At 37.5% G+C, this 12,332-nt stretch overlaps 3 protein-coding genes across 3 annotated transcripts; 1 reads left to right on the top strand and 2 right to left on the bottom strand.

The window, feature by feature from the left end:
- Positions 1 to 4,104, bottom strand: LOC103839211. The gene is made up of 3 exons (XM_009115712.3): positions 1,925 to 4,104; positions 870 to 1,847; positions 1 to 788 (listed from the first exon to the last, which is right to left on the bottom strand). The coding sequence occupies exons 1-3, from the start codon at positions 3,170 to 3,172 to the stop codon at positions 729 to 731; spliced, it is 2,286 nt and encodes a 761-aa protein (XP_009113960.2). The 5' UTR covers positions 3,173 to 4,104; the 3' UTR covers positions 1 to 728.
- Positions 4,105 to 4,575: 471 nt separating this feature from the next.
- Positions 4,576 to 6,110, bottom strand: LOC103839203 (50S ribosomal protein L3-2, mitochondrial). Its single transcript, XM_009115701.3, has 5 exons — positions 5,659 to 6,110; positions 5,362 to 5,571; positions 5,180 to 5,284; positions 5,001 to 5,114; positions 4,576 to 4,937 (listed from the first exon to the last, which is right to left on the bottom strand). Exons 1-5 carry the CDS (start codon positions 5,986 to 5,988, stop codon positions 4,761 to 4,763), a joined length of 936 nt encoding a protein of 311 aa, XP_009113949.1. The 5' UTR covers positions 5,989 to 6,110; the 3' UTR covers positions 4,576 to 4,760.
- An 803-nt stretch (positions 6,111 to 6,913) lies between these two features.
- On the top strand, positions 6,914 to 10,893 carry LOC103841222 (putative F-box/kelch-repeat protein At3g17570). Its single transcript, XM_033289253.1, has one exon. It carries the CDS (start codon positions 9,798 to 9,800, stop codon positions 10,335 to 10,337), a length of 540 nt encoding a protein of 179 aa, XP_033145144.1. The 5' UTR covers positions 6,914 to 9,797; the 3' UTR covers positions 10,338 to 10,893.
- The last annotated feature ends 1,439 nt before the right edge of the window (positions 10,894 to 12,332 follow it).

The raw sequence follows: 12,332 nt of genomic DNA, 5'->3' as shown, positions 1-12,332 counted from the left end.
TTGGTTTTAATCACAGTTGCCTATCTCATCTCTTAAGCTCTTGTATCTTTGTCTCAAGACTGTATTTGTTGTTGAATGATGCCTATTTGTTCTTAAACCACAAAGCATTAAACGTGGGAAAAGAGTAACAAGTCAAGCTGTTCTTTTGGTATGTTAAAGTCTTTTGTAAAAGTCTTTTGAGTTTTCTTGTTGCAGTATAAGTCATAAAGTGTGGGCTATATATGGAGAGCACTCCTAAGCATAAAATAAGGCTATGGCATAGAGAAGATCGAGAGTGTTCTGTTTCCTCTATAAATATGTAGTGGCCAATGTTGTGTAATGTAAGCAAGTGAAAAAACAGTTTCTCCATCCACTTCACTCTAAGCTTTCAAAAGTCCAAAAACGTATTTCTTATTCTTGAACACGAACACAAAACAGAGTAAATAAAGAAGTGATGATGATGGCCTGCAATTTTCTGCAGTTTACAACAATTGTTTCTATTAAGCTCTTGTATCTTTGACATTGTTCCTCTTATTTTCATTGTTTTTGTTTCACCAAAGACGCATTGGAAACTAACAAAAGCACGTTTGCATAAAACAAAAAGAAATCCAACAAAGTTTGAAACAAAAGCTAGTTGGTGATTCCAACAAAGTCTGAAACAAAAGAGCTAGGTGGAGATTCCATAACAAAAAATAGCATCAACCACCGAAAACAATATCATAATAAATAACAAATCCATCCCACGACCATCATCGACCTTGTGAGCCAACATGTGATTCACTTTGTGAAAAGCCTTGTGATCCTCCTTCCTATATAGAACACATAACCTTGCGAGTTAATATCAAAATGATATAAAATATAGATATAAACAAAAGACATCAAAATCTTACATAATCTTTTTTTGGCTGACCTCTTGGACGTTTAGGTTCAGGTTGAACTATTGGTTTTGAACAGCTCACCTTGGTATGTCCTTCTTCTCTGCAGTTAGAGCATGTCATGACACGCTTCGCTCGGTTTAGCTTGGTTTTACTAGAGGAAGAAGATGCTTCATTTGCACTTTTTCGCCTTGCATATGTACTTGGTCTTCCTCTGTTACCTAGCCTATCTGGTGGAGGCAAGACCGGCAACCTTTTCAGCATAGGCCACAGTTTCATCCCTTCCACTGGCCTAATACTACACTCATAAGTTTTCCTCCATCTTATGGTTGTGTAATAATTAGAAACATAGTCATCTACTTTATGCTTCTTTGCAAGGATCACACAAGCAGCATGGTTACAAGGGATTCCATTCAGTTGCCACATCCCACAACCACATGATTTCGAACCCATATCAACGCTATACGAACAGTTGTGATAGTGAATTTCGTAGACATCACCTGTAGCCATGTATCTAATACAATCTTGAGTCTTCTCTATAGCAGTTTCTATCGCAACATGTGCTCTTTTTGTGAATCTAGTCTTCAACCTATTAGCAATGATGGATCTTTTTGCTGTACGTACCATACATTGGCGCCTTATATCCTCTAACATTTCAAGTAGTGGTTTTCTCCTAGCCTCACGTATGGTTTTGTTAAAAGATTCATTAAGGTTGTTCAAATTATCATTACAACATGAACCAACCTTAAAATAAGCTCGAGACCATGTATGCGGACTGGTAGCTTGTAGAGTTTGATGCGCCAGTTGATTGTAGCTCTTCAGTTCATTCATATGTTCTCTAAAGTCTCCTAAGGTGTAGCTGCGGGCTATTTTCCAGAATAGTTTCTCTAGCTGTGGGTCGTGGCTGTCCCTCTTCCAGTTTCCTAGGATGTGTCTTGCACACATGCGATGTTCTGCGTTAGGAAGTTCAAGTTGAACAGCTTTCACAAAACCCTTCAAAACAACACAACACAAAAGACTATGTGAGGTACGAGTTTACCAAATCAAAAAAAGAAGACTAAGATCTTTACCTTTTGCTTATCAGATATGAATGTGAAGTTGCTCCCATCACCGAGTTCTAAATCCACTTTCAAGTGATTCACAAACCATGCCCAGTTAATGTGATTTTCAATCTCCACAACTGCCCAAGCAATAGGTACAATTCTGTTATCTCCATCTCTTCCAACTGCAGCGATCAATTGGCCTTTCACATCCCATTTCAGAAATGCACCATCCAGTCCTATAATTGGTCTACAAGTCGACTTCCAATCTGCACGTTGTGCTTCAAAACAGATGTAGATGCGATCAAACCTTTGCTTACTTCTTGGTGTTGGTCCGGGAATGGTCATTATCTCTGTTATAGTGCCCGGATTAGTCTTACGAAGCTCTGCTTCATAATCCCAGATTCTGGAAAAGTGTGTTTCATGGCCGGCTCTCCTTTCCCTTGTGATTTTAGTTTTAGCTTTTCGACATTGCTCTTCAGTAACAGTCAAGTTGTAGGTTCTCTTGATCTCTTCACAAATTTCCTTAGCTGTGAGCTTAGGATTCAACCTTAACCTTTCCGTAAACAGCAGCGCAATTGATGAAGGCTTCAACATCTTCGAGGAACCGGAACGTACACAAGCATGTTCATTTACATAAACCTTTATTTGCAGTTTATGTTTCCTCCTCTCATACGAGCAATACACTGTCCAAGGGCAATCATATTCAGTGTCAGAACAAACAGCACCAAGCTTCATTTGTGTTGATATGTAGAGCTTAATATCATATCTTGTTTTCAGAGAATACCTAAGAAGAGCTTGTTTGAACTCAGATGAAGATGAAAACGTCTTTCCCAAGAATAAAACCTCATCAGCTGATGCTGCATCCTCACGAGCTTCCCGTCGCGCATCTTCTTCCTCATCATAAGATGATATAGGGTCAGGTATATTAACCTCTGTCCAGCAATCCTCTTCTCCACTGTCATCGTTATCTTCTCCATCATTCCTTGCAACATCTCCAAAGTGTGATGATAAAACCTCACAAACTTCTTCATCAATTCTGACATCTTCTTCTTCCTCATTCCTTTCTTCTTCTTCTTCTTCTTCAACCTCGTTCGTTTCTTCTTCGAGTTCATCAGCAGGATCATCAGCAATAGCCTCACAATCATCACCAGGTATGAGTTCACGCTCATCTCCATCATTTGCACTCGGCCCTGTTTCATCACCTTCAAAAACCAGTGGAGTTTCACGTTCTCTAGCTCTGCCTCGACGTATAGGAAACTTTTGGGGTCTCATCATATAAAGAAGAAAATATTTGTGGTTTTACATTCAAGGAGAAGATGAAATCGAGTTCGTAAAGAAGAAACGAATTGGCCTCCACGTTAGGGTTCTAAGAGTTTCAATTTAGTGATTTTGTAAGATTATGTTCTATTTTTAAAACGACGACGTAAGAATAGCCGTGAACAGTAGACAGAAATTTAACGACAGAAACAGTTGACCGAAAGTATATCTTATATGGCTAGGTCAAAAGAAGTTTGTGATTTATTTGGATTAAAGGAAAGTTTGTACTTTTTTGGCCAATATTTTTGGTATTTAAATGACCATTTTCTCCAAATAAAAATGATAAATGTAACAAATTTAAATATATTATCCGTGCTTACAGCACAGAAATGATCTAGTGTGTGTAAAAGATGGGAAACATAGATATATAAATAGTCAATGAGGCATAATTTAAGGGTTGTGTTGTTTGAGAGGAGACTGTTAGTAGAAAGATGCCAATCATTATGGTTCTAGTGACGTAAGTCACTTAGATTAAAAGATCTTCACATTGGTTAGATGTTAAAAGCAAACAAACTTGACCGTTGGATTAAAAAATTTATTTCCTATAAAAAAAATGATGACATCATCGATTACCAAAAACTGGTTTGCTATTATATATATATATATATAGATTTCTATGTCGAAATGAGGGTTTATATTTTAAGACATTTACAGAGGAGTCAGTCGCTATTATATATAGATTTTTATGTCCATGAACGGCTTTCTCTTCTTGGCAATATCATCGGGACAAATTTAATTTAACACTTGTCGGCCCCTTGCACCATTTTCTCGACATCAATGTTACACCTAATAACTCCGGTTTGTTTATTTACTAGCAGACCTACTCAGCCGATGGTGAAACTTGTTTTTAGAGTCTTAGGTTCTAAAGATTCATTCATTCTTCCGGTTTCCGTCATCTTGATGATAAAGATAGAACAAAAGAAGCAAAAACAATGTGTGCTATCTCAGTTTCCAAGCGAAAACAGCAATGCAATATCATTTTCTTGGATGTGGGGAAGAAGGAGAAATTGGGGTCAGAGCACGGCGGAGGAGGAGGGCAAGCGAGGTGGGCGACGGAAGGGCAATTGTGGCAGACGATGCTCTCTTCTGGAGGAGGAGGGACGTCGAGACAAACAGGGCAGAAGAGGTGACGATGCTCCTTGAGTAAACAGTCGGTGCAGAGTCGCCGGTTTTGCCTGACGGCGTAGGTGAAGAAGGCTTCTTGCTCCGGATTCATGGCTTAGTCAGTCAGTCAACCGAGATTGGGAACTCTCTCGAAGTTTCAAGATCTTTGTGATAGAGAACGCAGCATCTGTATTCTATTATTAGTGTATAGAGAAGCCTTAAAAATTGGAACTTGATTCTTTTTGTTGACTTTGAAAAACAAAAGATGAGATCTTCATTGCTTATTGCAAACTCTGTTCATGTTTTCAGTTTCATATATCCAAACAACTAAATAAGAAAAAGAGAACAATTTTTCCCAGCTTTAGCTCTGTGACTGACTCTCCACGTCCTCAGCTTCTTGTCTTGCACAAACGTTAAAAAAAAAAAAAAAACGAAAAGGACATCACTCTGCCAACATAAATGGGTCGACTTCTCCTAGATCTGCCACCAAGGGTTCTAATTCTGATGGATCCTCGTCTTCTTCAGGTGCTAAGTAGGTAGGGAATGGAAGCTTTGAGATGTCTGGCTTCTTGTAGCACGCATCGTTAATAAACACAAAGTTCCCTTCTGCGCCAGGAACCTGCAAATAGCAACGATTAACAATCTTATTCACCTACCCAGTGACCAGGACAGGGATACTTACTTGTCCTCTCACCCAGATGAGGTTCCTGGCAGGATCAATCTTGTAAACCCAAACGTTCTTTACTGTCCTCTGGGCCGCACCCATGTGCCCAGGCATTTTTCTTCCCTTGAACACCTGCTCCACGTGTTTAACAACAAGTCAGTTCTTGCTTTGGGCACAAGAAGCAGTTTGACACATACCTTTCCGGGATCATCTCTTTGGCCAGTGGAACCACCTTTTCGATGCGCCTTTGAACAACCATGTGACGCCGGCCCTCCTTTGAACTTCCATCTTTTCATGACTCCCTGCAAACAACACATGGTTACTTGCCTATCCACAGTTGTGTTCGAAAAAGAGATGAGAGCTTTAAATCCAGTTTCACCTGAAAGCCTTTCCCACGAGTGATCCCAGTGACATCAACATACTGCCCCGGCACAAAATGACGCACACCGAGCTCAGTGCCAACGGGAAGAAGCGCGTCTTCCGTCACAGGGAACTCCCTCAACTTCCTCTTCAACGGCACACCTTGAGCTCTGAAATGACCCAGCTCAGGCATCGTCAAATGCTTCGGCTTCTTATGCCCACACCCAATCTAACTTAAACCACACATGAGAGATGAGATGAGATTCATTCCCAAACCCCACCCAAAAATCAATCAAACAGAGAATCTTTCTTTTACCTGTAGCGCAAAGATCCCTTCTTTCTCAACGGTCTTGACCTGAGAGACGATGTTGTCGTCCACCCAGAGGATCGATACCGGAACCCTAGCTCCCCATTTGTCCCAGAGCGCAGTCATCCCGCACTTGACGGCGATCATCCCTGTTCTTTTCGATCCCGGAGACATCTCTCCGGGTATTATCCGAGTCGGAGCTTCGGATCCAGGCGACTCAGCATCGGAGCTGAATCGTCGGAGGAGATAGAAGCTAGGTTGTGAGGGTGAAGGAGTGGTGGACCGGATTGATAGAAGCTGAGTGAAGCGAGAGATGAGGCCTCGCGGTACCGCCGCCATGGTTTCGAATCGAAGCGAAGCGAGCTTCAGTGGAGGAAGAAACGGGAACTCGGAGGAGGATGCTTTTGCGTAGGGTTTTAGAATGTTTAGCAAACCCTCTATAACAAACAGACGGTCTGGAATGATATTTATTTATTTAGTTGTGGTGGACCATAGTGTTGGTTGGACCACAGTTTTTCACAAGCTGACTTTTATGACTTCTACGGTGAAAATTTTCCACACCGGGTGTGAGACTGATTTTAGAGATAGCTCGGCTCTTCCACGGGCAGCCATATAACGTGTAAAATCACAGTAACAAAAAATTAAAATTACAAAAATTCTAAAACAAAATACAAAGAACTACAGCACCAAATCAAGCCCATAGATACATTAAACAGAAATTTCCATAACTTTTTTTTTTTTTTAAATCCAAATTTTTATTTCTATATTTTCACTGTTTATTAAAATACTTTTTAATATGAACAAAAAATCTATCAAAATATCCATTAATAAATAGAACAAGATTGATGACAACAAAAAAGCAGAACAAGATTCTATAAATAATCTACCATAACATGTTGAGATCATTTGCATTCCTCAATAAGGGAACAATCCAATATTAACCAATCAAAATCATAGGCGTTTATAATTTTGATAGATTTCTTAATGTTAAGAACAAAATTTTCCATTTTATCTACCTTAAGAGGCTGAGATTTAGAGCTTTTTAATATACTTCAAATATTTAGTATAATTATTCTTCTAAATATTTTAGAGTTCTTGATCATAAAAAAAAATAATATATATATATATATATATATATATATATGAGTTTTATAAGACGATGTTACGCAGTTAAATATGAGTTATACTAGGGTTCCACCCACATCTGTAAAACAGCTGCGATTAACATGCAAAAGATGGTATGCTTTTGATCAAAAAGAAAAGATGGTATGCTTTATTCAAAGACCCTATATTCATCAAGAACCACTTGGGCAAAGCAGCAACGCAGATGATCTTAAAGAATGATGACTTAGTTTATTCATTCAGCTTCAGTTTCCACCGAATCCATAATGGATATGATCAAGTTATTGAGTTGACCAATAAACTTAGGAGTAAAGAATTCAGAAGATGTCAAGATATCTACAATCTCTCACTGTAAAGGTTTATTGTTATGCATGACCGAAGACAATAGACTCGTGGTTTGGAACCCTTGTACTGGTCAAACATGGTGGATCCAGTCGAAACCATCTAGTATCAGTTATGCAGAGCCCTTTCGATATTATTTAGGATATGAAAATCTTGAGCTGTAGCCATTATTATCGCAAGATTCCTGGTGGCAATTTCAGTATCAGACAAGGTGCCTTTGAAATATATGAGTTCAACTCTGATTCATGGAGGGTTACTGATGCTATTAGTGGTGACTGGTTTTTTCTCTGGGACGTTGCCATGTCTTTAAAGATAGTTACTGGTTAGATACAGAGTATGAAGACCCTGCGAATAATTCTATACGCAGATTTGATTTCACAGCGGAGAAATTTGTACGTCAATCTCTTCCATGTCATGGTTATGAGCATAACGAGTATGTAGTTCAATTAAAAAAATCTAAAGAAAAAAATAACTAGGAGTTATCTACTCGGTCAAGCAATGATTTGTCAGGTAGTCAGATTCCAGATTTTAACGACTTTTACAAGTTTTATCAGGTTTTTATATAATTTTTTTTTAAACCCAAACCGGATTACATATAGGTCACCCGATTACATATAGGTCTTGCCATCATCTAGAATTTGATTTCCAAACCCGCACGGATATTTATTTATTTATTTAGTTTGTTTTTGTTTATACTAAATGATTCATTTGTAATCTTCATATTTTTTTTTATTTTTTTTCAATAAAAAAATGAAGAAAATAGAGAACTTGTATCATGGATTAACGATTTTTTTGAGTAAAATTTAATCGTAATACTTAACGATTTTTACAAATTTTATCTGGTTATTATATAATAAATTGAGATTTCTAAAAATGAATGTATAAATTAAATTTAAAATAATTATAAATTAATTATGGGCTTAAGTTTGTATAAATATACATAATAATTTGGGTCATCTTAAATTAGTTGAGGCCCAAACTTTTAACTAATTATTTAATTATTCTATGAAAAATTTAACAGTAGAAAAATAATTTGAGATAGAAAATCTCTACAAACATATATTTAAACACTAATTATTTAATTAATTATTTTGAATTGGTTGTTATTAGATATGGAAACCGATTGTATTGTTACCAAAGTTGGTTGAAAGAATAATTCAAAATAGAAAATTCCTATAAATATGCATTTGCACTTGCATTTACTTACATGATTCAAAATAGAAATTCTTACAAATATGCATTTATTCTCGTTTTTTAAATTAAAATTAGATTTAGGATATGCATTAATTAAACTGTAAAAGATAAGAATTTTAAAAAGCAAGTAAATATATTACTTTAGTGGCATATGATTGTAAATAAATTGAAAACTAAGAGGTAATTTATATGGATACTTCTCTTTTAATAATAAGATGTAGTTCCGGCGGAGAACTCATGAGAGCTAAGACAGTTTATATTTGTGAAACGCCACGCATAAACACACCAATGTTATGTGTTTATCTGTAAATCATATTATCAAACACAAAGATTGTGTGTTTATAAACAAAAATAAGTAGACAAGATATTATAACTGAATGCTTGTCCTTCACGTTTGTTTTTTTTTTGGTAAAATATTAAATTTTATACCAACTTTTAATTTTTGACAAAAATACAGAGACACAACAAAGAAATTAGAAGAACCAAAATCTACAAAAAAAATGAACAAACACTACGACCACAACCAGTAAAATCACCTTAGAACGAGATGCCACTGAAATCTCTATACCTCGACTAAAGAGTAGAAAACTCCAACCACATCAGTCCAGCCACAACGAAGACACGTCGCAGCTTTGCTGGAAAAGTACGAAGCTTCAACCACATCAAACCCGCCACAATAAGATTCACCGCAGCCTCGCTGGAAAAGTACGAATTGCTACAACCACATCAGTTCCGCCACAACGACAAACGCTGCAGCTTTGCTGGAAAAGTATGAAGCCACAACCACATCAGACCCGCCACAACAAAAATCATCGCAGCCTCGTCGGAAAGTACGATGCTACAACCACATCAGTCCCGCCACAATGAAGAAACACCACAGCTTTGCTGGAAAAGTACGGAGATACACTACTACCACCAATCGGAGAGAAGAGCCTTCCAACATCTCAAACCAAAGAAGTCCATTAGCTGTACCGAGCTCTTTATTTGGAAAGGAGATAGCCAGAGCGACTGCCACACCCACTGGACCTGCAGAAAAAGAAGACAGAAACAATACCAAACACCGATAGAATGTAGACCTCCGCCATCGTTTGCAAGTTAATCGAAGCTGTTTTACAGATGTGGGTGGAACCCTAGAAAGTATTTCTGATTCCAATTCCCATGGGAGATTGGGAGTCACCATTCAAGGTATCTAAAATCTTTCACTGTAAAGGTTTATTGTTATGCACGACCAAAGACAATAGACGTGTTCTTTGGAACCCTTGTACTGGTCAAACTAGAAGTATCCAGTCAGAAACATCTTGAGCTACAATTATTTAGGATACGAAAACAAGAAAAAGTCAGGGTATAACTACAAAATCTTGAGCTGCAGCTATTATTATGGCGGCAGTAGCAGAGTTGGTAAATATGAAATATATGAGTTTAACTCTGATTCATGGAGGGTTCTTGATGCTATTAGTGATGATTGGTTATATCTTTGGCCCGACGTTGCCATGTCTTTAAAGGGAGATACCTACTGGCTAGATTCAGAGACTAATGAAAACCCTAGCATACTCAGATTTGATTTCATAACAGAGAAATTTGAACGTCTACCTCTTCCTTCTAATAGTGATGAGCATAATAGGCTTGTAATTCTATCGACTGTCAGAGATGAGAAACTTGCGTTGTTATGCCAGTACTCAGATAGTACTGGTTCATTAAAGATGAAGATATGGTTGACCAATTCTAAGACTGATGAGGCCAAAGATTTGTCGTGGAGTGAATTCTTAGTATGTAAGGTTGTGATATATGATATGACAAGGATGAAGAGTTTCTTGGTGGACGAGGAGAATAAAAAAGTCTTGTGTTGTTATAAAGACCATGAATATAGGACCAGAATTTACATTGTTGGAGAGGATACGTATAAAAATGTCTATAGAGAGGTTCTACAGGAGCAACGATCACGTGTTGCTCCACGTCTCTTCAGTTATGTTCCGACTTTGGTTCAAATTCCGACAAGTCAGAGTAATCCTTGCTGCAAAAGAAAAAGATGATTGGCTTATTAAGTCAATAATCAAACTGTTTTTTTTTTTAATATTTAGTTATTAAACAGAGTAGCTGGCTTTTCTTTGTTCTTCTTGAACTCTTTTTACCTTTGGAAGAAGATTTTGTTGATCTTACTCAATTACACTATTCTTTATGACGATCCTGGCGAATTTTGCATAATTATGTGTAAATACCAAAAATGAAGGAAGAAAAGAAAAGAGTAGGAAGCTAACTAAGAAGGTTGGTGAAAATATCATCACATTGGAATGACTTTAATTGCTGTAACCATTTATGTACACCGATACACATAGCAGATCTCAACTACTTCTAAAGCTGTAGAGTGTGAAGTTACGTATGTTCCAGTTCGTTTTTTGAGAGTATAAAGTGTATATTAGGAGAAGATGTTGATGACGATTTCTTACTAAGTTATCAGAGCTTTGATACATTGAAAGTATTACATGCTTTATTAATAGCATCTGAAGTACGTAACACATCCTGAAACAGTATTATCACCACTTCTTGGAGTACATACTAATAGTTTCCCATCTACCTTAAATTTGTCACTACAAGAAAACGTATCTTTACCGAGGAAGTTTAACGAGGAAAAATATTCCTCGTAAAAAAACGTTGATTTTGCGAGGAAATTACGTTGAGAAAGAAAAGCATCGTTATTTCGTCGTAAGGTAACGACAAAAAAAATTCGTCGTAAAGACGATGTAAACTGACGTGGCTTTTACGAGGAAATAGTTTTTCCTCGTAAAAGCCACGTAAATTTCGCGAGTGCTTTACGACGAAATATTTTACGTGTACTTAACGAGGAAATTTTGAATCCACCAACTTGGTAGGTGGCTCACGTTTTTTTTTTGGCCATACAATTAATTTTCGTCGTAATTTCATAGTAAAATTACAACTACCAGATTCGAAATTTTCTATAAATATGGATGTTGGAACATCATTTTAAACACACCAACAACAAAAAACGTGAAAGAAAAAAAAATGGCTGGCTCTGGGACTATTTACGAGTTGCGGAATTGGATGTATATGCATAGAGATGCTAACGGGAGAGTGACGAAAGAATACCTTGCGGGGCTGGAGACATTTATGCACCAAGCAGATTCAACACCGCTCGCCCAAGAAAGTGGTAAGATGTTCTGTCCTTGTCGGAAATGCAACAATTCGAAATTGGCAAACCGTGAAAATGTTTGGAAGCATTTAATAAATAGAGGTTTCACGCCAAATTACTATATCTGGTTTCAACATGGGGAAGGTTATAATTATGATCAGAATGAAGCTAGTAGTAGTAATAGCAATTTTCAGGAAGAACCGGTTAATCATCATTTGCATAATGAACATAGTTACCATCAGGAGGAGATGGTAGATTATGATAGGGTTCATGATATGGTAGCTGATGCATTCGTAGCTCATGATGAAGATGAAGAACCTAATATAGATGCAAAAAAGTTTTACGGAATGTTAAACGCGGCGAATCAACCACTTTACAGTGGTTGTAGAGAAGGTCTCTCTAAATTGTCGTTGGCTGCTAGAATGATGAATATTAAAACTGATCACAATCTACCTGAAAGTTGCATGAACGAATGGGCGGACTTGTTTAAAGAGTATTTGCCGGAAGACAATGTGTCTGCTGATTCTTATTATGAGATTCAGAAATTAGTTTATAGTCTTGGGTTGCCTTCGGAGATGATAGATGTCTGCATCGACAACTGCATGATCTATTGGGGAGATGATGAGAAGCTAGAAGTATGTCGATTCTGCAAGAAGCCACGATTCAAGCCGCAAGGACGGGGACGTAATAGGGTACCGTACCAAAGGATGTGGTACCTACCAATTACAGACAGATTGAAAAGATTGTATCAATCAGAGCAGACTGCTGCAAAGATGAGATGGCATGCCGAGCATACTCAGACGGATGGTGAGATGACTCATCCATCAGATGCAAGAGCCTGGAAACATTTCAACAAAGTACATCCGGATTTTGCTAGCAA

This window comes from Brassica rapa, chromosome A01 (assembly GCF_000309985.2).
Source record: "Brassica rapa cultivar Chiifu-401-42 chromosome A01, CAAS_Brap_v3.01, whole genome shotgun sequence".
Taxonomy (NCBI): domain Eukaryota; kingdom Viridiplantae; phylum Streptophyta; class Magnoliopsida; order Brassicales; family Brassicaceae; genus Brassica; species Brassica rapa.
Note: the sequence above shows the minus strand (reverse complement) of the source record. Positions and strands in the feature narration are given on the sequence as shown.

Coding starts and splice junctions, on each gene's coding strand:
- LOC103841222 (XM_033289253.1), top strand. CDS start 9,798: ATGTCTTTAAAGGGAGATACCTACTGGCTAGATTCAGAGACTAATGAA.
- LOC103839211 (XM_009115712.3), bottom strand. CDS start 3,172: ATGATGAGACCCCAAAAGTTTCCTATACGTCGAGGCAGAGCTAGAGAA. Junction 1,848..1,924: donor TCATATCTGATAAGCAAAAG/GTAAAGATCTTA, acceptor GTTGTTTTGAAG/GGTTTTGTGAAAGCTGTTCA. Junction 789..869: donor GTCAGCCAAAAAAAGATTAT/GTAAGATTTTGA, acceptor TGTTCTATATAG/GAAGGAGGATCACAAGGCTT.
- LOC103839203 (XM_009115701.3), bottom strand. CDS start 5,988: ATGGCGGCGGTACCGCGAGGCCTCATCTCTCGCTTCACTCAGCTTCTA. Junction 5,285..5,361: donor CTCGTGGGAAAGGCTTTCAG/GTGAAACTGGAT, acceptor TGTTGTTTGCAG/GGAGTCATGAAAAGATGGAA. Junction 5,115..5,179: donor AAAGAGATGATCCCGGAAAG/GTATGTGTCAAA, acceptor CACGTGGAGCAG/GTGTTCAAGGGAAGAAAAAT.